Source organism: Callithrix jacchus, chromosome 19 (assembly GCF_049354715.1).
Source record: "Callithrix jacchus isolate 240 chromosome 19, calJac240_pri, whole genome shotgun sequence".
NCBI classification, from domain to species: Eukaryota; Metazoa; Chordata; class Mammalia; order Primates; family Cebidae; genus Callithrix; species Callithrix jacchus.
Genome location: NC_133520.1, coordinates 34970179 through 34993867, shown reverse-complemented (window position 1 = coordinate 34993867; position 23689 = coordinate 34970179). Strand labels below are relative to the sequence as shown.

Genomic DNA, 23689 nt, shown 5'->3' with positions numbered 1-23689 from the left:
ATTTTAAAATGCATATAAAATATGGCTACTATAAATGAAAGAAATAATAAACTTTCAGACAATTAACAGATAACAGTGAAGCTACTATTACGTTTAGAGTGTTTATGCCAATTTCATAGCTCTCACACATTTCCTTAATTTCAACAACTCCTATCATCTGAAGGTACCCTCACACCCAGCAAAGCCTTTATGGGTCACACTCACCCCTGGAGCAGTGCGGCAGCTTGGGTCCCCATCTGTTGTTTGTCTGGCACTGCACGACGTGGAACCCTACCATGACAAAGCCGGGCTGACATCTAAATCTCACGATCTCATTGAGGAAATATAAATTCCTATTTGCTGTCACTCTAATTCCATTTTCAACTTCTGGAGCTGTGCATTTATTAACAGAAACACACTGAGGTGGAGGGCTGTTCCAAACCCCGACTTGATCATCCTCGCTGGTGCAGTGTATTGACCGTTCTCCCACAAGCTCAAACAGCTGTTCTCCATCTGGTCCAGTGTGGCACTGGTAAGTTACCACTGTTCCATTGTGAAAAGAAGTTCTACCGTTGCTGTAGAAGTCTCCGTTGGATATGGTTGGAGGTGGCTCACAAGATATGACTGAGAGAAGGAAGAGTATGGTAAAACAGCTTTTTTAAAATTATAAATTATTTTACTATGAATTTAAATACCAAATGCAACTAATTCGATGATTTTCTAAATGGAATCACGATACTGTTATTTTCTTAAAGTATCTGCTAATAATCAGACATTTTTACCTAGTTGAAATTTAGGTGTGTGTGATATGGGTTTCGCTCATAATAAATATTGAACATAAAAATCCATGTTTTTAATGGTATACATATTTATAATTTTAAGTGGATGATACATGTGATTTTTTCACAGATTGTTAAGGTGCTTATCTACTGCTGGACTATTTTTCCTATAGGTTATTAAAATAACGTCTTTGCAGATTAAATATACCACTTCTGGCATTATTTATCAAGAAAAAGAGAGGAAAGGAAATACAAAAGATAAAGCATGAGAAAATGAAATAATGACAAATTTATGGGTAATAAAGTGATAAACGAATACTGTATTCTATCATAATATAATAATGGTGACATACTGGTTAAGTGACTTCACACACATACATTCATAACCAGTACTGACTTATTTAAGTAATTACTGACCTATACAACTAGAAGTGGAAGTATTTTTTATAAAAGATAACCCCCGGCCGGGCACGGTGGCTCAAGCCTGTAATCCCATCACTTTGGGAGGCCGAGGCGGGTGGATCACGAGGTCAAGAGATCGAGACCATCCTGGTCAACATAGTGAAACCCCGTCTCTACTAAAGATACAAAAAAATTAGCTGGGCATGGTGGCGCGTGCCAGTAACCCCAGCTACTCCGGAGGCTGAGACAGGAGAATTGCCTGAACCCAGGAGGCGGAGGTTGTGGTGAGCCGAGATCGCGCCATTGCACTCCAGCCTGGGTAACAAGAGCGAAACTCCGTCTCAAAAAATAAAAAAATTTAAAAAATAAAAGATAAGCCCTACAAAAGGAGCCATGCTTAGAAAACTTCATATAGTAAACTGATAATTCTTTGATAATTTGAATTATTTCATAGAATTTTAAGTTCTGGTAGGCATAGGAGGTAACTTACATGCATTCTCATTCACTTAATCTTTAAAAGTCAATGTTTTTTTTAAGGGGAGGAATATTTGTGAATTCATTGAATTCACAAGGAATATTTGTAAATTCATTGTACCAAGTTTATAAAATATGGACAAACAGAATAAAATGAAAATGGTTCAAATATAACTATTTGTAATAATTTAATATATATACTCTTAGATACATATGTGGATACATGCATATGTGTGGATGGATATATTTTCTGTGATACCATTTTTGGTGGCTAAATAATAATCGGTCATGTAGCTATATAGATATACTATCTATTCCCACTTGGATGAGGCATCACAACCTTTAATTCCTCATGGTGCACTTTTTTTTACCTTTCTTAAAAACTTATAGCCATTGAAATACACCTTATTTCTTCTATTAGCTATTTTCAAACCACGCTGAACGTTCAGGTTGTTTTTCCGCTATCACAAATATTATTGCATTGAGTATCTCTGGACCAAAATCATGGGAATATTTCATGATTATTTTCTTGGGATAAATTCTGGGAAATGGAATTGTGGGTCAGAGGGTATTTATTATCAGGATTTTGTTTATATCGGTCATTAGCCTTCTGGAAGTCTGTGTCTACTTTTGCTGCCATCAACTCTGTGCGATGCTGATTTCTTCACAGCTGTGACACTTTGCCAATTTGCAATCATTCTTCCATGTTCTCAAAGTTTTGGAGATTCATTAAAAAATACTAATGGGAAAAATGGAGGGTCAGGTAACCAAGAACAAATCCAACTAGAGACCTGAGCCTGGTTTTCTGTTCTTGTGTCAGTTTGATGAGAATGATGGTTTCCAGTTTCATCCATGTCCCTGGAAAGGACATGAACTCATCTTTTTTTATGGCTTCATAGTATTTCATGGTGTGTATGTGCCACATTTTCTTTTTCCAGTCTATCATTGATGAGCATTTGGGTTGGTTCCAAGTCTTTGCTATTGTGAACAGTGCCTCAATAAACATAAGTGTGCATGTGTCTTTATAATAGAATGATTTATAATCCTTTGAAAGAAATGAAGGAGGATTAGAACTCAAAATAATCAGAGACTTAGGAAAATTTCTAAGGACTGTAGGAAGAATTCTTTTTATTATTTGGATTAGAATAACAAGAAAGTGAGTAGCCTACTTTCTGGAACTGTAACTTGATAGTAAGAGCTGGCAAAGACAGATCTAATTTTGTCTAATGCCTTTCATATTTACTCATTAAGGACAACACTCTCTATATTGGAAAGGTTTACTATTATAATAGGAAAGTAGGGCTATTTGCCTGGGTTCAAGCCTATAGTGTCAGATAAATCACCTTGTAAGATAAAGAAAAGCCAGGAAGATCATGAAGCATCTGACTTGTATTTTCAAAAATCTGAGAGACTACTTTGTACCAGGTTTAGATATATTCTTCGTACTCCAGGGGCAAGTCAGGATCACATGGAGGAATTTGTGGAGAAAAATATTTCAACTTACTCTCACAAATAGGCGCCTCCTTATCCCATGCAACATTATTGCCTGAGACGAGACAAGTAGTGGATGGGGAACCAATGAGTCGAAACCTAAAGCAAAGGATAAAAAATAATTATACTCTACACATATTTCCCATTTAACTCACCATTCAGAAAATAATAGCTGGTAGACATTAGACATTACAGGACAAATTACACCATGGCAGACATCGGAAGGAAGAAATCCCATCTCCATCTGCAAAGTAGTCCTTTCTTTTTAAGGACAAGGTTACATTGTAACCTCCCCAATTCATTTTTATTCCTAGTCCCTCACAACTGAATGAGATATTTCCCTTATGTGACATGGGGCATGTTTGTACTTAAGTTGTTAGGAAACTTCGCAGTTATTTTATCCATGTGTACCTCTAGCAAGGAAATGATAAGCTCCTGGATTAAGCAGTGAAGATGTCTTACTGAAATACATAACACTGTAGCACCTAGCTTAGCGACTTTCAAGCTTTGGGCGCTCAGATAATCTCTTGCATAAAGGAAAGAACGGTGGATTTACCCAGAAGTCAGTAAATGAGAGCCAGAGAAGACAGCTAAACACCCCTACACTTGAAATGTGAAAGGCAGGGATGCTCACCCACTTTGCCATAAAACCTTCCAGAGTAGTACACAAAACATAGAACAGTGTGTCTTTTAAAAAATTTATTAGGTATCTATAATATTACTATGAGTAAGGTCACAAAGAATGCTGAGCAAAGCTATTCATGTGTTCTGGTGTACAGCAGAGCTAAACTTGACCAAGTAAAAATTAAAGGGTAAAATAGAATGCCATATAACCGTGAGGCAGTAACTGCAAGAGTTAAGAAGTTTTCCACTTGATTGCATAAGAAATGTGATCAGGGCAGTAACCATTTTGTAGTCAGGACTACTGGTGCCATCCCCAGTATCCACTTTCCCCTCCTTCATTAGTAATGGAAGCCTCTATTTTTAACTGGGCCACTGGCCACCTGCAATAAAGTTTTCGCTTCTCACCCTTCCTTACAGCCAGTTACAGCCATGTTACTAACTTCTGGCCAGATGATGTAAGTGGAGTCTCTTGTGCAACTTTTGGAAAATGCCTTTCAAGGAACTGACCTTCCCTTCTTCCCTGTGTCCTCTATACTTGCTGAAGTTTGGATCATGAAAAAAGATGGACTCTCATTTTGAGGAGGTCAGAGTAGCAAAATGGAAGGACCCCAGATTTCTGTGGATTATGAAGTTATTGTATAAACCCTGGACCGCCTACCTTAGTGATTTTTAACCTGACAGAGAAGTAAACTCCCATCTATGTTTGAGATCCAGTTATTTTATTTCTTCTGTCTTTTTACAGCTGGGTCTAATCTTAATTGACATACCAGCTCTTCCCAAAACAGTGACATAAAGCTAAAGGGAACTGTGTGACTATGGCAATGACAATGTTTTTGTAGACACAGTGAGTCTCTGATGTTTTAGGTAGTGATTGAATTTTGCTTATTGCTAGCCTGATAGGTTGTGCTGTAAAATCTTTTCAAGTGTGCCAAGAATCTTAAAAATTGCTGCAAATAAACAAGTTGAGAACCACTGGAGTAAGGAAAGAAGATGCTAATCCCATGATTGCCTGTGTTTTCCTCTGCCCGTCTCCTATCATACATTTAAAAGTTGTCTAAGAGCACAGGATCATGGGTGTCCTCTGACTCTTGGCCTCCTAGAGGTTGTGTTTGATGTGCTCGCTGTGACTAAGCTAGCGTGTTAGAGCCAAAACGTGAAGCAGCTTCCAGCCTAGGTGTGGCTGCGAAAACACAGTGAGTATTTTTTAAAATTTGATTTTATTTTTAAATTAACAAATACTAATTGTATATATTTATAGGGTAAAATGTGGTGTTTTGCCATATGTTTCTGTTGTAAATGATTAAATTAATTTACATGTCCTCATGTACTTTATTTTTGTGGTGAGAACATTTAAAATCTACTCTTTAACCAATATTTTCTTGTTCTTGTTCTTTTCTTTTTTTCTTTCTTTCTTTTTTTTTTTTTTTGACAGGCTCTGGCTCTGTCGCCCAGGCTGGAGTGCAGTGATGTGATCTTGGCTTACTGCAACCTCTGCCTCCTGGGTTCAAGTCATTCTCTCACCTTAGCCTCCCGAGTAGCTGGGACTACGGGTAATGCACTATCATGCCCACTTAAGTTTTTGCACTTTTTGGTAGAGACAGGGTTTTGCCATGTTGCCCAGGCTAGTTTCTAACTCCTAGGCTAAAGCAGTTCTGCTGCCTCAGCCTCCCAAGTGCTAAGGTATGAGACACTGCGCCCGGCCAGCAATTTTGAAATACACATTCTTATTAACTATAGTCACCATACTGTGGAAGAGTTCTCTAAAATGTATTCCTCCTGTCTCACTGAAACTCTGGGTCCTTTGACCAAATCTCAGCATCCCACCTCTCAGTACCTGGGAACCACTTTTCTGCTCTCTACTTCTATGAGTTCAACTGTTTTAGATTTCACAAATAAGTAAAATCATGTGGTATTAGTTCTTCTGTGCCTAGCTTATTTTGGAAGGTATTTTAAGGCACAAATATATTGTAGTGTAATTATGTTGTAATTTTTCCTGACTTGATATCCCGTGTCTGTAAAAGTATTTTATTGAAACCCAGGCTCATTCCCTAAGACTCCCTGTCTGGAATAATAAATATCTTACTTTTCCATTTAACAGAATTGTTCTGTCTGCATATAGTCCCCACTTTTTCTCCAAATAGTTTCTCAAGCAAGTGGAGTTCCTTTTCTGAAAGGATGAGTAAAACTTTAACATCTTTAAATCTTTATAAACACATGTTAAACCAAATGACTCACATCGTACATGGTTTTATAACCCTCTTTAATACTTATGAACTATATTGTACAATTATTCAAGTTATTATATATTGCTCTACAATGCCATTTTTAGTGGTTGTGTATTGGTTATTACTTGGATAGTCCATAACCTACCTAACAAAGTCCTTAATGTCTGGAATTAAAGTGATTTCTCATTTCAACTGTCAGCAAAAACACTACAATGCACGATCTTGTACACATGAAAAGAAATGAGATGAGAACTTCACTGACTTCAAAGACAGCCTGAGGATTCAGATCTTCACAGCTACACAAGAGACAAGATTTGCAGATTTGGGGAAAAGGCTATGCACAGTTTTAAGCCTTTCAGTACATATTGCCAAATTGCCCTCCACTAAACTTTGACCATGACCTACGAATTCTATTCCTTTCTATAGCTGGATAATATTCCACAGAATGTATAAGCTCCAATTTGTTTCTCCATTCATCTGCTCATAGAAACTTGGATTGTTTCTACCTTTTGGCTATTATGAGCAAAGCTGCTATGGATATTCATATTAGAGCACCTGCTTTAGTCCTCGTTTTAAATTTATTTTCTTTCTTTTTATTTATTTATTTTTTTAACAGTCTTGTCCTTTCGCCAGGCGCCAGGCTGGAGTGCAGTGGCGTGACCTCAGCTCACTGCAACCTCTGCCTCCCAGGGTCAAGCAATTCTCCTGCCTCAGCCTTCCGAGTAGCTGGGACTACAGGCAGGCACCACCATGCCCAGCTAATTTTTATATTTTAGTAGGGTTGGGGTTTCACCATGTTGGCCAGGCTTGTCTCAAACTTCTGACCTTTGGTGCCCCGCCCACCTTGGTGTATGTTTGGGGTTCTGCTCATGTAAGACTATGCATCTGTGCCTTGCAAGAATGGCAGCTTGGCTGAGTACAGAAATTTTATTATACAATATTTCCTCTCAAACACTAACTTCTGCTACCTAGCGTTACAGAACAGAAGCTCGATGCTAATATGAATTTCTTCTTTTTTGCTTATCTCTGGAGAGTGGCAGTATAGTTTTAAAATATCTGGATGGCATAATTTTCTTCCATGCAGGGCCCTTTACTGTTTATCTTGATTTGTTTAGTAAGCCTTCAATGATCAATGTAGTCTTTTCCTTTCTAGCCTGAGAAATTATCTTCCATCATGTGCTAATTAATTCTTCTACTCATTCTGCTTTCGTTTTTTTTTTTCTGAAATTTCTGTATTATATCTCTGTTTGAGATATAATTGCAAGTCTGGTTCTTGATGAATTCTGGAGATTTCCATCTTGTCTTCATTATCCCTTTGGGGTTTTGTGTGTGTGTGTGTGTGTGTGTGTGTGTGCGTGCGCGCGCTTGCATACAGGCTCCAATCTACCAGTCATCACTTCTTTTGAGACTCCCACGTGTTTCATTCACATCTTAACTTTTCTGATATCAAATAATTAAATCTTATAAATGTCTCTTATAGTTCCATCAATTCTGTTATAAACGTGACAGATTTCTAAAGATTTCCCCCTGCTTATTGGAGTAAACTGTTGTGTGGATGAGTATTTCTCTGATCTCTTAGGTTGGTTTCTTTTCTTTTCAATTGCTGTATCTTGCCTTAGGTTTGGTGAGTTTTCTTGTTTGTTTTTTGCTTACCATAGGGAGATCTACGTTCATTCACAATGGAGGTGAGAACAGTTTGGTTAAGAGGCTGTGTGAGAAGCAGTTAAAATCATCCAAGCTCAGACATAGTGAGAAAGAAGGAATACTGACTCACCGTGGTAATAGAATATAATGGGGCTGATGACCAGGGGCAGTTATTTGAGTAAAATTTAACATCTATCACATTTCTCCTTTCTGAATTTATCACGGCAATCAAAAATGAGCACACAGTCTTTTTTCTTTTTATTATATTTTAAGGTCTGGGTTACATGAGCAGAACGTGCAGGTTTGTTACATAGGTATACACTAGCCACGGTGGTCTGCTGTACCCATAACCCATTACCTACATTAGTTAATAAATGGTGTTGGATTCTTCTAATGCTATCTCTCCCCTAGCCATCCCCCTACCCTGACAGGCCCTGGTGTGTGATGTTCCCCTCCCTGTGTCCGTGTGTTCTTCATGAGAACACTGTCTTATGGACACTGTCCATGAGAACATGCAGTGCTTGGTTTTCTGTTCCTGTGTTAGTTTGCTGAGAGTGATGGTTTCCAGCTTCATCCATGTCCCTGCCAAGGACATGAACTCATCCTTTTTGTGGCTGCTTAGTATTCCATGGTGCATAAGTGCCACATTTTCTTTATCCAGTCTATCATTGATAGGCATTTGGGTTGGTTCCAAGTCTTTGCTATTGTGAATAGTGTTGCAATAAACATATGTGTGCATGTGTCTTTATAGTCGAATGCTTTATACTCCTTTGTGTATATACCCAGTAATGGGTTGCTAGGTCAAAATGGTCTTTCTGGGGTTCCTTGAAGAATTGCCTCACTGTCTTCCACAATGGTTGAACTAATTTACACTCCCACCAACAGTGTAAAAAAGTTCCTATTTCTCCACATCCTCTCCAGCATCTGTTGTTTCCTGAATTTTTAATGATCGCCATTCTAACCTGCGTGAGATGGTATCTCATTGTGGTTTTGATTTTCATTCCTCTAATGACGAGTGTTGATGAGCTTTTTTCATGTTTGTTACCTGCATAAATGTCTTCTTCTGAGAAGTGTCTGTTACTATTCTTCACTCACTTTTTGATGGTTTTTTTTTCTTGTAAATTTGTTTAAGTTCCTTGCAGATAGTAGATATTAGCCCTTTGTCAGAAGAATAGATTGCAAAAAATTTCTCCCATTCTGTAGGTTGCCTGTTCACTCTGATGATAGTTTCTTTTGCTGTGCAGAAGCTCTTTAGTTTAGTTAGATCCCACTTGTCTATTTTGGCTTTTGTCACCATTGCTTTCGGTGTTTTAGTCATGAAGTCTTTGCCCATGCCTGTCTTGAATGGTACTGCCCAGGTTTTCTTCTAGGGTTTTTATGGTTTTAGGTCTTCAATCCATCTTGAGTTTATTTTTGTATAAGGAGTAAGGAAGGGGCCCAGTTTCAATTTTCTGCATATGGCTGGTCAGTTTTCCCAATGCCATTTATTAAATAGGAAATCTTTTCCCCATTGCTTGTTTTGGTCAGGTTTGTCAAAGATAAGATGGTAGTAGATGTGTGGCAATATTTCTGAGGCCTCTGTTCTGTTCCATTGATGTATGTATCTGTTTTGGTACCAGTACCATGCTGTTTTTCCTTGTAGTATAGTTTGAAGTCAGGTAGTGTGATGTCTCCAGCTTTGTTCTTTTTGCTTAGGATTGTCTTGGCTATACAGGCTCTTTTTGGTTCCATATGAAATTTAAAGTAGCTTTTTTCTAATTCAGTGAAGAAAGTCAATGGTAGTTTGATGGAATAACATTCAATCTATAAATGACTTTGGGCAGTGTGGCCATTTTCACAACATTGATTCTTCCTAAGCATGAGCATGGAATGTTTTCCCGTTTGTCAGTGTCCTCTCTTATTTCCTTGAACATTCGTTTGTAGTGCTCCTTGAAGAGGTCCTTCACATCCCTTGTAAGTTATTCCTAGGTATTTTATTCCCTTTGTGGCAATTGTGAATGGGAGTTCACTCATGATTTGGCTCTCTGTTTGTCTGCCATTGTTGCATAGGAATGCTTGTGATTTTTGCACATTGATTTTGTATCCTGAAACTGCTGAAGTTGCTTATCAGCTTAAGGAGATTTGGGGCTGAGATGATGCGGTTTTCTTTAAATGTATAATCATGTCATCTGCAAACGGACAATTTAACTTCCTCTCTTCCTATTTGAATACGCTTTATCTCTTTCCCTTGCCTGATTGCCCTGGCTAAAATTTCCAACACTATGTTGAATATGAGTGGTGAGAGAGAGTATCCTTGCCTTGTGCCTGTTTTCAAAGGGAATGCTTCCAGCTTTTTGCCCATTCAGTATGATATTGGCTTTCAGCTTTTGCCCTTTCAGTATGATAAGTAGCTCTTATTATTTTGAGATACATTCCATCAATACCTAGTTTATTGAGAGTTTTTAGCATGAAGGGGTGTTGAATTTGATCAAAGGCCTTTTCTGCATCTATTGAGATAATCATGTGGTTTTTGTCGTTGGTTCTGTTTATGTGATGGATTAGGTTAACTGACTTACATATGTTGAACCACCCTTGCCTCCCAGGGATGAAGCAGACTTAACCATGGTGGATAAGCTTTTTGATGTGCTGCTGGATTTGGTTTGCTAGTATTTTATTGAGGATTTTCATGTTGACGTTCATTAGGGATACTGGCCTGAAATTTTCTTTTTTTGTTGCATCTCTCCCAGATTTTGGTATCAGGATGATGGTGGCCTCATAAAATGAGTAAGGAAGGAGTCCCTCTTTTTCTATTGTTTGGGATAGTTTCAGAAGGAATGGTCCCAGCCCCTCTTTGTACCTCTGGTAGAATTCAGCTGTGAATCCATTTGGTCTTGGAACTTTTTTAGTGGGTAGGCTACTAATTACTGCCTCAATTTTAGAACTTATTATTGGTCTATTCAGAGATTTGACTTCTTCCTTGTTTAGTCTTGGGAGGGTGTATGTGTCCAGGAATTTATCCATTTCTTCTAGATTTTCTAGTTTATTTGCATAGAGGTATTAATAATATTCTCTGATGGTAATTTGTATTTCTGTGGGATCAGTGGTGATATCCCTTTTATTATTTTTTATTGTGTCTATTTAATTCTTTAATTCTTCTTTCTTTTCTTCTTTTTTAGTCTGGCTTGTGGCCTATCTATTTTGTTAATCTTTTCAAAAACCAGCTTCCGGATTCATTGATATTTTGAAGGCTTTTTTGTGTCTTTATCTCCCTCAGTTCTGCTCTGATCTTAATCATTTCTCATTTTTTGCTACTTTAGAATTTGTTTGCTCTTGCTTCTCTAGTTCTTTCAATTGTGACATTAGGGTGTCAATTTTAGATCTTTTGTGCTTTTTCCTGTAGGCATTTAATGCTCTAAGTTTCCCTCTAAACACTGCATTAGCTGTGTCCCAGAGATTCTGTTATGTTGTGTCTTTGCTATCATCAGTTTCAAAGAACTTATTTATTTCTGCCTTCATTTCGTTATCTACCCGGCAGTCATTCAGGAACTAGTTGTTCACTTTCCCTGTAGTTGTGAGGTTTTGAGTGAGTTTCTTAATCCTGAGTTCTAATTTGATTGCACTGTGGTCTGAGAGACTGTTATGATTTCTATGTTTTGCATTTGCTGAAGAGTGTTTTACTTCCAATTATGTGGTTAATTGTAGAATAAGTGCAGTGTGGTGGTGAGATGATTGTATATTCTATTGATTTGGGGTGGAGAGTTCTGTAGATGTCTCTGAGGTCACTTGGCCCAGAGCTGAGTTCAAGTCCTGAATATCCTTGTTAATTTTCTGTCTCATTGACCTATCTAATATTGGCAGTGGGGTGTTGAAGTCCCTCACTATTATTGTGTGGGAATCTAAGTCTCTCTGTAGGTCTCTAAGAACTTGCTTTATGAATCTGGGTGCTCCTGTATTGGGTGCACATTTATTTAAGACAGTTAGCTCTTTTTGTTGCATTGACCCCTTTACCATTGCATAATGGCCTTCTTTGTCTTTTTTGATCTTTGTTGGTTTAAGCCTGTTTTCTTATCAGAGATTAGGATTGTAAAGCCTGTTGTACACACATAGGCTCAAAATAAAGAGATGGGTCTCCTGAATACAGCACACCCATGGATCGTGACTCCAATTTCCAGTCTGTGTCTTTTAATTGGGCCATTTAGCTCATTTACATTTAAGGTTAATATTGTTATGTGTGAATTTGATTCTGTCATTATGACACTAGCTGGTTATTTTGTCCATTAGTTGATGCAATTTCTTTGTAGTGTCAATGGTTTTTACAACTTGGTATGTTTTTGCAGTGGCTGGTACCAGTTGTTCCTTTCCATGTTAGTGCTTCCTTCAGGAGCTTTTGTAAGGCAGGCCTGGTGGTGACAAAATCTCTCAGCATTTGCTTGTCTGTAAAATATTTTATTTCTTCTTTGCTTATGAAGCTTAGTTTGGCTGCATATGAAATTCTGGGTTGAAAATTCTTTTCTTTAAGGATGTTGAATATTGGCTCCACTCTCTTCTGTCTTGTATGGTTTCTGCAGAAAGATTCTCTGTTAGTCTGATGGGCTTCCCTGTGTGATTAACCTGACCTTTCTCTCTGGCTGCCCTTAACATTTTTTTCCTCCATTTCAAACAGGTGAATCTGACGATTATGTGTCTTGTAGTTGCTCTTCTCGAGGAGTGTCTTTGCGGTGTTCTCTGTATTTCCTGAATTTGAATGTTGGCCTGCCTTGCTAGGTTAGGGAAGTTCTCCTAGATAATATCCTAAAGAGTAGTTTTCCAACTAGGTTTCATTCTCTTCGTCACTTTCAGGTACACCAATCAAATATAAGTTTGGTTTTTTCACATAGTCCCTTATTTCTTGGAGGCTTTGTTCATTCCTTTTCATTCTTTTTTTCTCTAATCTTGTCTTCCTGCTTTATTTCATTAAGTTGATCTTCAATCTCTCACATCCTTTCTTCCGCTTGATTGATTCAGCTACTGATACTTGTGTATCCTTCATGAAGTTCTCATGCTGTGTTTTTCAGCTCCATCAAGTCATCTATGTTCTTCTCTAAACTGGTTATTCTAGTTAGCAATTCCTCTTTTTTTCAAGGTTCTTAGCTTCCTTGCTTTGGGTTAGAACATGCTCCTTTAGCTCAGAGGAGTTTGTTATTACCCACCTTCTGAAGCCTACTTCTGTCAGTTCATCAAACTCATTCTCTGTCCGTTTTGTTTCCTTGTTGGCAAGGAGTTGTGATCCTTTGGAGGAGAAGAGCTGTTCAGGTTTTTGGAATTTTCAGCTGTTTTGTGCTAGATTTTCCTCATCTCTGTGCATTTATCTACCTGTGGTCTTTGATGTTGGTGACCTTTGGATGGGGTTTTCACGTGGACATCCTTTTTGTTGATGTTGATGTTATTCCTTTCTGTTTGTTAGTTTTCCTTCTAATAGTCAGGCCCCTCTGCTGCAGGTCTGCTGGAGTTTGCTGGAAGTCCACTCCAGAGTCTTTAAAAGCCCCTTCTCAGTTGAGGCAGTGGCTTCTTGTCTGGCTACTTGTCCCAAGGAGATGTCAAGAGCAAGAACCTCATAAATGTCCGCTCTCTGTGTGTACTTTTAATGCATACACTTCCCCAAGAGCTGTTGTTACAATTAAGATTTACCCTCCCAAATCCTGATTCAGGGTCCTCCAACCCAATTGTAGTACCTACTGATCTCAGTTAAGGAGGTTTGCATGGTTCATCTACCTGTTTTCCTTTTACTTATTTGTAAGCTTCTCCTTTTCATCCAATGAATGCCTGACCAGGTTTCACATGTACCACCTCTGACAGGAACATGGTGCCTTCCCCGGTTTACAATACAATACAGATTATTCCTTTTTTTTTCATATTCCTCTGATCATATGCCTATGTCCAAGGTATAATCTCCGTCTAGAAGTCCTATTGCTTGCTTTTAAAGTAAAGGTAGCAATGGTTTAGTTTGTCTATCTGAGACTGGGTCAGAAGTTGGCTCTGCTGTTCTGGAACTAATATTCAAGAGATGGTATTTTCAACTCACCCTTCATTACAAGAATAATCAATTGTTGATCCAAATTGGGTGTCTGCGTTTACATGAACCATTCCATTGAAGGGTTTTGGAGGAGTTCCACATGATTTTCCTAGGAGGAAGAAGCAGAATTTGGGATTAAGTGTAGAGTTCAACTTACCTTTGTTTGTAAGGTTCAAACTGGAGCGTGGCATACTGAACAGCGTATACAGTTCTGATTGTTTCAACAGAATTGACTATGTTGAGGAAACTTGGCAGACAACCTCAGGACCACACAATCTTTAAACCACTTTAAAAAAGACTACCTTGCATCTCCTAATAAGGATTATTTATGGGCCGGGTGAAGTGGTTCATTCCTGTAATCTTAACACTTTGGGAGGCCAAGGCGGGTGGATCACCTGAGGTAGGAGTTCAAGCCTGGCCAACGTGGCAAAACCCCATCTTTACTAAAAAATGCAAAGATTAGCTGGGTGTAGAGATGGGCACCTATAATCCCAGCTATTCAGGAGGCTGAGGCAGGGAGACTTGCTTGAACCCAGGAGGAGGAGGTTGCAGTGAGCCAAGATTGTGCCACTTTGCTCCAGCCTGGGCCATAGAGTGAGGCTCCATCTCAAAGCAAAACAAAACAAAACAACAACAACAGAAACAATACAACACAAAACAAGTCATTTATGGCTAAAGTGTTGTACTCTTATTCCGCCAGCCAAAATCAAAGGCCTCAAAATTTAGGATATCCTCCCTATTTTTAGTTAGCCAAGCACAGTTCACTGCAACCCACATACATTTCTTTTGTACTCCTGTTTCATTCATTTCATAGTTTCAGCCATAAAGGGTCATCTACAGTGAATGTAAATTTTCTTTCTAATTCCTTTGTGAGAGTCATTCTCATGAAATGAGCATCTAGTCAGGGTTCAGAAACTTCAAGCAATAAGAAGAGGTGATGTACAAATTCACCCTTTAAAAATACCTCGGGCAAATGTAGACATCCTGCCTCCAAAATTCGAGCAAACTGAACTAAATCCCAGCTGTTCTGTTTTTATTGTTGTTGTTGTTTGTAGAGATGGGATTTGGCCGTGTTGCCCAGGCTGGTCGCGAACTCCTGAGCTCAAGCTGTCTGCCAGCCTTGGCCTCCCAAAGTGCTGGGATTACAGGTGTGAGCCACCAAGCCCAGTTCCACCAATGCCCAGACATGAAGTAGCTCCCAGAGAGGGGTTACTCACGTCTACAGTTGTCTTCAGCGCTTGACCAGACCAAGTTTTCTAAGCAGGAGATAGAGAACATACTCCCAAAATACCCAGGACGGCATTCATAATTCAAAGATGTCCCAACTGGAAACTCAGACTCATTAATTGGGGTTGTAGGACTGGCAAATGGAAACTGCTCTGGGGTTTTACAGTGACCTGGAGAACAAAACCACAGGAATATCAAAGTTAGCAGAGAGACTTCCACCCTACCTTCTCTTTCTCTCCAATTAAGCTACTAGATGGGACCACAGAAACAAAGAGACTTACAAGAATAGCAAAAGATTTTCTTCCCCTTCATGTTATCTTGGGATGGAGCTTTCAATGGCATCTACTCAAGCAGGAAATTTTTACTATTTGGAAGACTACTCAGCTTTCTGATCTTTTTGCTCTTATTGCACCAAAGCAAGAACTTCAACTTATAGTTTCATGTCAGACCTCCTATAGGTGTGCCTATATCCATAGTTAACCACTTAAATCCTCATGTATTTGTGCTAATTCACTCCTGAGTTGTGATACATATTTTACCATCTCTCCCCATCTACTCCATTCTCAGGGTGCCTCTCTGGCCCTTCAAAGCAAATACCCCTTGTAGTGAGTTGAATGATGTTCTCCCAAAAGATATCTCTACCTAAAACCTCAGAATAGGAACTTATTTGGAATAATGATTTTTCAGATAGAATTAAGGTTAGGATCTTGAGATTAGATCTTCTTTTATTTAGAGTGGGCCCTAAATCCAATGACTGATGTCCTATCAGGGAAAAAGCAGAGGGATTTGAAAAATAGAGACACAGAGGAAAAGGCTATCATGGAAGCAGGGATTGGAATGAAGCCTCCATAAAGCAAGGAATGCCACAGAATTCCAAAAACCAGCAGGAGATGGAAGAAGCAAGGAAATGGCTATTTTCTAGAGCCTTAGAAGATGGGAAAATGCCAACACCTCGATTTCAGACTTCTAGACTATAGAACTGTGAAATAATAAGTTTCTTTTGTTTTAAGGCACCTAGTTTGTGGTAATTTGTTACAACAGCCCTAGGAAACTAATACAGTCTTCTTCTTCTGATGCTAAACCAGGCATTTAAAGATAGAACAAAATAGGCTGGGCACAGTGGCTCATACCTTGTAGTCTCAGCACTCCTGGGGTGGATTGCTTGAGCTCAGGAGTTCAGGACCAGCCTGGGTAACATGAGGAAACACAGTCTACATAAAATGCAAGAGTTAGCTGGGCTTGGTGGCATGCACCTGTGGTTCTAGCTACTTGGGAGGCTGGGATGGGAGGCTTACTTGAGCCAGGGAGGTAGAGGCTGCAGTAAGCAATGATTGCACCACTGTACTCCAGCCTGGGCAAGAGCCTTGCAAACGAGCAAGACCCTGCCTCAAAAACAGACACAGCACACACACACACACACACACACACACACACACACACACACACAGAACCATAACTAAACAGACTAAGTCAGCCTCCTGTAAGAGGCTATGTCTTCTTTTTGAGAGAGTATATTGTGTGCTGCATATTTTTACTTTTATTGTTTAACAGTATTTGCAACTTTCAAATTTTGTTTTATATAGAGACAGGGTCTTGCTATGTTGGCCAGGTTGGTCTTGAACTCTTGGCCTCAATCATCTCACCTCGGCCTTCCAAAGTGTTGGGATTACAGATGTGAGCCACCGTGCCCAGCCATATGCTGCATGTTTTCAAATAGAGTTTGAACTAAACCACCTCCTTTTTGTAGAAGACTTCCTCCATCTGTTCATTCATTAAGCCTGCACTGGGGCATAGGCATTTCCATTAAAAAATCAAACACTGCATGTTCTCACTCATAGGCGGGCGTTGAACAATGAGAACACATAGACACAGGGAGGGGAGCATCACACACTAGGGTCTCTTGGGGAAGGTAAGGGAGGGACAGCAGGGGGGTGGGGAGGTCGGGAAGGGATGACACGGGGAGAAATGCCAGATGTAGGTCACAGAGAGATGGAGGCAGTAAACTACATTGCCACGTATGTACCTATGCAACAATCCTGCATGATCTGCACATGTACCCAGAACCTAAAGTACAATTAAAAAATAATAAAAATTGTTTTACTAGATTCTGGTCAGGCGCAGTGGCTTACGCCTGTAATCCCAGCACTTTGTGGGGCCGAGGCGGGTGGATCATGAGGTCAAGAGATAGAGATCATCCCGGCCAACAAGGTGAAACCCTGTCTCTACTAAAAATGCAAAAATTAGCTGGGCATGGTGGCACATGCCTCAGCTAGTCGGGAGGCTGAGGCAGGAGAATCACTTGAACCCAGGAGATGGACTTTGCAGTGAGCCGAGATCACGCCACTGCAGGCTCCAGCCTGGTGACAGAGTGAGATTCCATCTCAAATTTACTGGATTCTGAAGGGTACCACTCAGTTGGAGGGTAAAGATCAAAGAGAGGTTAAATGCCTTTCATCATGTTTAAATGCCTTTTCACCTTGGATTGCTCTTCTCTCTCAGGGTTTCCCTGTGGATAATGGAATATTCCAAGGCTGGTGCCACATCTCCAATCTACTCCAGCTTCTGTTCTGGAAAAGGCCGAATGTTTGCCCTAAAGGATCAGGAAACTTCTCCCGTCCTTAGGAAGAAACAGCCTCTTCCTTTTCATACTCTTTTCTTTGGGCTACTGATTTCCTTGCTTCTTATCCCCGGGTGGAACAGTTCAAGTACAAAAACAAAGTTGGCCCTGAGGCAAGCTGACAAGTGGACAAACTTTTAGTCAAGACAAAGAGTCTTTTTGGTTAGCCCATGCAGGAAAACACTAGTTAAAACCTTAGCTAAATTATATCCACATTTCCGATTTTGAACTTTGCATGCCCACGTGCGTCTCATGAACTTACGGAGCGTGTCTGTCAATTATACTGATACTGGCTAGTGTTCATAGGCAGTTGTTTTCATGTCCTCTCCAGTGAATACATTTTTCTTCCTGATTTTCATAACTGTGTCTTGCTGCCTTTCTTCCTCCGCTCCCTTCAGTCCCCTTACCCCACCCTTCTCCACTCCACCAGCAAGAATTCTGCTCATCTTATCAATTCAAACACACCTTGGCACTGCTGAAACCCATCTGTTTTAGCTACAGTATGCCATTTTGACATTTCCACTTATGACAAAGTTAATCTCATAAACAAATACCACACTCTTATTATAGAGACATGAAGGATTGGGTCCAGATGTTCTGAACCCATTTAGGATATGTGGAAGGAGATACTGACCAGCAGGAGCAGAAAGTTCACAGCGAGGGGCGGGGCTGCTCCAAACCCCATTCCCTTGAGGGTCACTTGTGCAGCGGATGGTGCTCTCCCCAATGAGGTCGAAGGTCATCCCTCTGTCTGGGTGGGGGTCGCATGTGTAAGATATTTCTTTTCCATAGGGAATATCTCCAAGGGGAGTTCCTGTATGTGTCCCATTAAGGATAGCTGGAGGATTTGTACAAAAGATTTCTAGAAAGAAAACAAGAGCTCTCAATTCCATTTAAAATTTTAAATTCAAATCCAAGGTGATTTCATAGTTGTCATACGGTGTCTGTGTCACTAGTTAAGCGTACTTTTTTCTTAAGGCAAGTAGAAACTGCTAGGATGGAGACAAATGAAATGACAATTAATCAATGTTCATTACAAAAGTCTTCCCCAAATTAAGCATACTACATTTTTCAGACAGTCAAGATTTCTGAGTAATAAATAGTATATTCCTTTAAAGTCAATAAAAATCTTCATAGCCACATTAAAGGGAAATCATCTATTAATTCAGTAAGCATTTTTTGAGTACCTGCTGTATGTCCAGTGCCATTTTAAGCCCAAGATAAATATGATCTTTGACACCAAGAATCTGCATCCTGGAGACATCGTTCTAAAATATATTATGCACTTACTATTTGTATATCAGTGATTTAATTTGTCTTTATGATGCCAGGCAATGATTTTCAAAATAAATATGAAAGATTACAGTAATGCTGTCATAATGAAATAAAATATACTGTGTACTCTTGTATGTGTTTCAAAAGGCTCAAGAATGTTAGGTTTTTTTGAGATACTCATTGGTTTTTAAAGGATTTTTTTAATGTTAAAAAAATACATTTATTCTTTGGAATGCCTCTATTTGGAGACATTCCTTCCCCTTTCTAATTTGCTTTGAATTTTGGAAGAGGATATTACAGCTTAAAAAAATTGTAGATAAACTAACGCAAGGCTAAAATAGCTTAACTGATGTTTACACTCTGGTCAGTGATTTCAGGCATATGTTGGCTTCAGGAGGGTATTTTCTCTTGTTTTTCTCTCATACTTCTTAACTACTTCAGGGAAACAGTTGACTTGCTGTTTGTCAAGTAGCTGACTTCCACGTATGCAAGATGATACTATCATGTTTCATCATATAAATCAGTATGAGACATTGAAATATTTTAAAGCAAAGTATTCATTTGAGCAAAATTCTATTGTAAACATGTATTTTTAATAGCTATGCTTAGAAGGGGAAGCAATATCGCTGATTGATTTAGTGAAGAAGTAAATGAACAGATTGGACATAATAATGTTTCTGTTTTTTACACACTATGTTCTGCCCTCTTAAAAATAAAAAGCACCCCCTCTTGCTGCCATTTCCTTCCCCAGCTATAGTCCTACTTCTACTCTCTTTACATAAAGCTCCTCTAAAATATTGTCTGTGTTCTGTTAAATTCCTCCCGTTCATTCTCCCAAGAATTCACTCCAATCAGTGTTTGCCAGCACTCTACTGAAACTGCCACTTGTTACCTCCAAGTTGCTAAACCCAAAGTTCAATTTTCTGTGCCCACCGAATTTGACCTCTCTATAGCATTTGACAGAGTTGGTTAGTCTAATCTCCTTAATAGAATTTCCCCACTTGGCTTCCAGGGCACCTCACCCTCCCGTGTTTTCTCTTACTGCAGTGGCTGCCTCATCATAATCCCTTTCATCATAATTCCTTCTCACCTTTTCAACTCTTAATCCTGGACATCCAGGCTCAGTCCAAGCATCTGTTCTTGAGCAGCACTCACTCCCTAGGTGAGGATCTCTTTCAGTCCTGATTTTAAGCACAGCAGATACAATGATGGCTTTTACCTACCTATGGGCAGGCTGGGTCTCTCCAAGATACCCATCTGGATATTAAGAGGAATATGAAACTTATGTCCTAAGCTTAACTTTTGATTTCCCCCACTCCCAAACTTCATGCAGTCCCCTGCATTTCAGCTAAGGGAAATTCTACCCTGGCAGTCGTTCTGGCCAAAAACCTGGAAACTGTCTATGATTCTTCTCTGTCTCTCACATAAGCAAACCATCAACAAATCCTGTCATCTGCACCTTGAAAATATATTCAGAATTTGATCACTTCTCATCATCACCTTTCCCAGTGGCTATCCTGGGCCAACATCTCTGATTAAATTGCTGCAACAGCCTCCCAGTTGGAACCCTCAGCTACACCTAGAGGTACACTTGCCTTTGGGGTCCTCAGCTACTTTCTCAACTGACAGCAGCACTGAATCAATTAAGAGCATTTTCTTAATAACACTTGGTATTATCTGAACATTTCTATTCATGTTTTTGTTTTATTTTGTCTTTATTCTTGCACGAAAATATAAACATGGACTTATCTGTCTTGTTTATAGGCATATTCCCAGTTCCCAGAAGATTGCTTGGCACTAACAAGTGCTCAAATAATTTTGTGTTGAAAGAATGAGTAGATGACTAAATGGGTAACTGAGGGAAGAACTGAAAAGTTGACGTGTGACCATTACTTCTGACAGGAAAGAAGAGAAAAATTTAGCATAGCGTCTTGCCGTACATTTATTTCTATGAAGCATTTCTCTCTATTTATAGCACAGACTCTCCTCATAAATATTTATAGGATGTTACCCAAAACCACATGATGCTCAGGTTTATTTTACCCCTAAACATTGCCTGTATCTACTCCAACAAAAAACAATTTCTATTAAAAATGGACATAAATAGTGGGACAAACAATAGATCATCTCATGGGGCAAACCACATTCAGAAAAAAACAAAGAGAAAGATCCAGACTGAAGAAGTATTTCATCTACTCACGTTCACACACAGGAACACTGTTACTCCAAAGGCTTCTCATTCCAACCAAGACACAATGACTAACGGAACTGCCCTTCAAGCGAAACCTAAAGAACAAAGCAGTAGTGTCTGGATGAAGGCACCATTTCTCTCTTCCCTTCACTGACAGATCTCGGCCTCCTCCCTGAGAATTCCTGACTTAATTAACATTTCACTGCTCAGCTAAAGCACAGGTAAAAGCACTCAGTTCACCTTGTTTCTCACTGACAGGCTCAGAAGACAAATCATGTTGGAGAAAGTGTAGCGTTCAGTGAGGACAAAGCAACAACAGCTGGCAAAGCTGTCAATCATGTGTAATTGGATTTTAAAATATTTTTACTTACTCTTTCATTCTTACCACGAATTCCACTATTTATTTGTTTAAAAGTTTTGTGAAATAATCTTTGCATGTTATTTATCTTATACACAACTTTCTCTTATAACAAACTTTTCTTAACAACCCCTTAGAATATTTATCTCTTCATGTATGCAAATTATCATTTGTTCATACATCTAATGTCATATATATATATATATATATATACACACTCATACACACACACACACACACAGTTTTTTTTCCAAGATCTGTTTTATTTCTCTTGTTGTTTCTGCTTTGTCCCTCACTGGAAGCTGCATATTTCCCAAAACGATTTGATTCCTGAGACTCTATCAGTGAGAAATCAAATGAGTTGAGCTTTTTCCTTTTTAAACCTCTGTTCATGGATCCATCTGGTTCATCCCGCACTTCCCAATCATTGTTTCAGATATTATTCTCCTCCAGTACTTCTCTGCACTAGGTCAGTCTCCTTTTCTGGACTGCTGGCTGTCTTTCTGTTTGTACTTGACACTGAGTTGTATGTGCCACTTTTTCTTTATCACTTTATCTCCCGATAGTACTGCCACTTAGCCCCTACCCTTTTTTAAACCACACTTTCAGAAGTTAATCTCCTTGTGTTCTTCTTTTCCTAGGTCAGCCCTCTTTTTGGATTGATCCTTGAGCTCAAGAGTCACTCTCCAGAGCTGAGTCGCTGATCTTAATTCTGAGTCACACTCACCCTTCATCACAAATAAAGGACACTTTTGCCCCAAGCTGGAGATTAAGTGGAGGCAGCACATGGCCATGAGGGAGTTGACCCAAGAAGTCATCACAGGATTTCACTAGAATAAAAAAAAAATAGGAGTAAGACCTCCATGTGAGGGTTACAGAGAGCAATCGAGAAGCCAGAGAGTCGAGGTACCTGCACATCTGGGGGCTTCAGGGCTCCAGTCTCCCTGGGGTGTGCAGTGCAGAGAAGCAGCCCCTCTGAGGTCATAGCCGGGCTCACAGCTGTAGAACACTTCCTGCCCAGGTGAAAAGTTGACCTGATTGCTTTGGGTATGCTCACCATGCAGAATTTCTGGAGGTGGCTGACACACTGTGGGAAGGATAGTTCCAGAGTACTTGTTAGTTATGGGGGGATTTCCTTTGCTATAGCTTATGCTTGTTGAAGCCCTCACAACTAGTCAGAGGGAGAGCAACAGAACCCAATTCTCCCTAGCACAAGACCTCAAATTCACTTGTAAATCTACAGGGCATGAGGTTTTTTCTCCTAGCTCTTGCTATCCAGTGTGGAGTTGTTAGTATTGGTGGATTCTCCATCTACGTGCTTCCTAGGAAGGCAATCCCAGTTTTCACCCGTTATTCAGGTAATGAGACTGTCACCTAAGCCCAAGCCTGTTTAACTGATTCCCCCCACCCCCATTTCTCTGATTGCACACCTATGACTAAAGTACAGTCATACTGTTTCAGGACAGGCAAGCCCCAAATTGGGGCTTATTCTGGAAGAGTTCTTGCCTCACCTAAGAAAGAATTCAAAGATGACCCAGTGGTGCTAGATAGAAATCCTTTGGTGAAAGACACTGCCCCTTGCTGAGCACTGCTAACTCACAGGCAGTGTGTCCAGAGTTGGCAACATACGGGCTCCTAGCAGGCAATTGTATTTGTACTCTTCTAAACCTGCTTCAATTACGGGTAAATTAAGAAGTGATCAATGCCAATTAAGGGGTGAGTTATTTAGAACTCTACAGAAAAGGGGTGGTAACTTCCGGGTCATTGCCATGGCTGTTTGTAAATCATGGGGCTGATGGGAATGTGAGGGCAGCTGGGGATTGCTTTCATCGCCATCTGCTGGTTCCTGCTGTTTCTTCACTTCATCCTATCTAAGCCAGATCCTGTTTTGGTCAGCAGGATTGTGAACACAACACAAGCCCTGCCCATCTCCGACCTCAATACATCCAACTTTGTGTGTCTTTATCTGTTCGTCTTCCCAGCTCAGTGGTCGCACAAGGCTAACACGGGTTGGTAGAATTGTAAGCTTCTTCTCTGTCCCTATGTATCAGCCATTACACCTCCCACTCCACTGCTAAACCAGCTATTGTGACACCAGTAGACAAGATGAGCTACCAAAAACAAAAGCCCTTAAATAAGCCAGCCCTTTGTCGAGAGAGGACATATTATTTGGAGAGTGTCTGACTCAACGTCTGCCTTTATTTACAGTCCTGTTCTCCATGCTTAGGGCATCAGAACCCATATAACATCAACCTAATCTGCACCTCATTCAAGATGAACTTAAAAATCGTTACTTAACTGCCTTTGAGCAAGTTACTTTCACTCTTAGATTCCTGGGCATAAAATGTAGGAGGTGGATGGCTTGAGCCCAG

At 39.7% G+C, this 23689-nt stretch overlaps 1 protein-coding gene and 1 long non-coding RNA gene across 2 annotated transcripts in view; one reads left to right on the top strand and one right to left on the bottom strand.

Annotated features, from left to right (window-relative positions):
• CR1 (complement C3b/C4b receptor 1 (Knops blood group)) overlaps positions 1-23689 on the bottom strand; it is a 178290-nt gene that overhangs the window by 114674 nt on the left and 39927 nt on the right. The window contains 8 exon segments of the mRNA XM_078357041.1: positions 205-603; positions 3139-3224; positions 13659-13758; positions 14867-15046; positions 18128-18355; positions 20969-21054; positions 22045-22147; positions 22228-22404. Of these exon segments, the coding sequence (XP_078213167.1) occupies positions 205-603; positions 3139-3224; positions 13659-13758; positions 14867-15046; positions 18128-18355; positions 20969-21054; positions 22045-22147; positions 22228-22404 (1359 nt within the window).
• LOC128930231 (uncharacterized) lies at positions 239-22406 on the top strand. The gene is made up of 2 exons (XR_008477955.2): positions 239-511; positions 21959-22406. It is a non-coding gene; the product is annotated as an uncharacterized LOC128930231 (long non-coding RNA).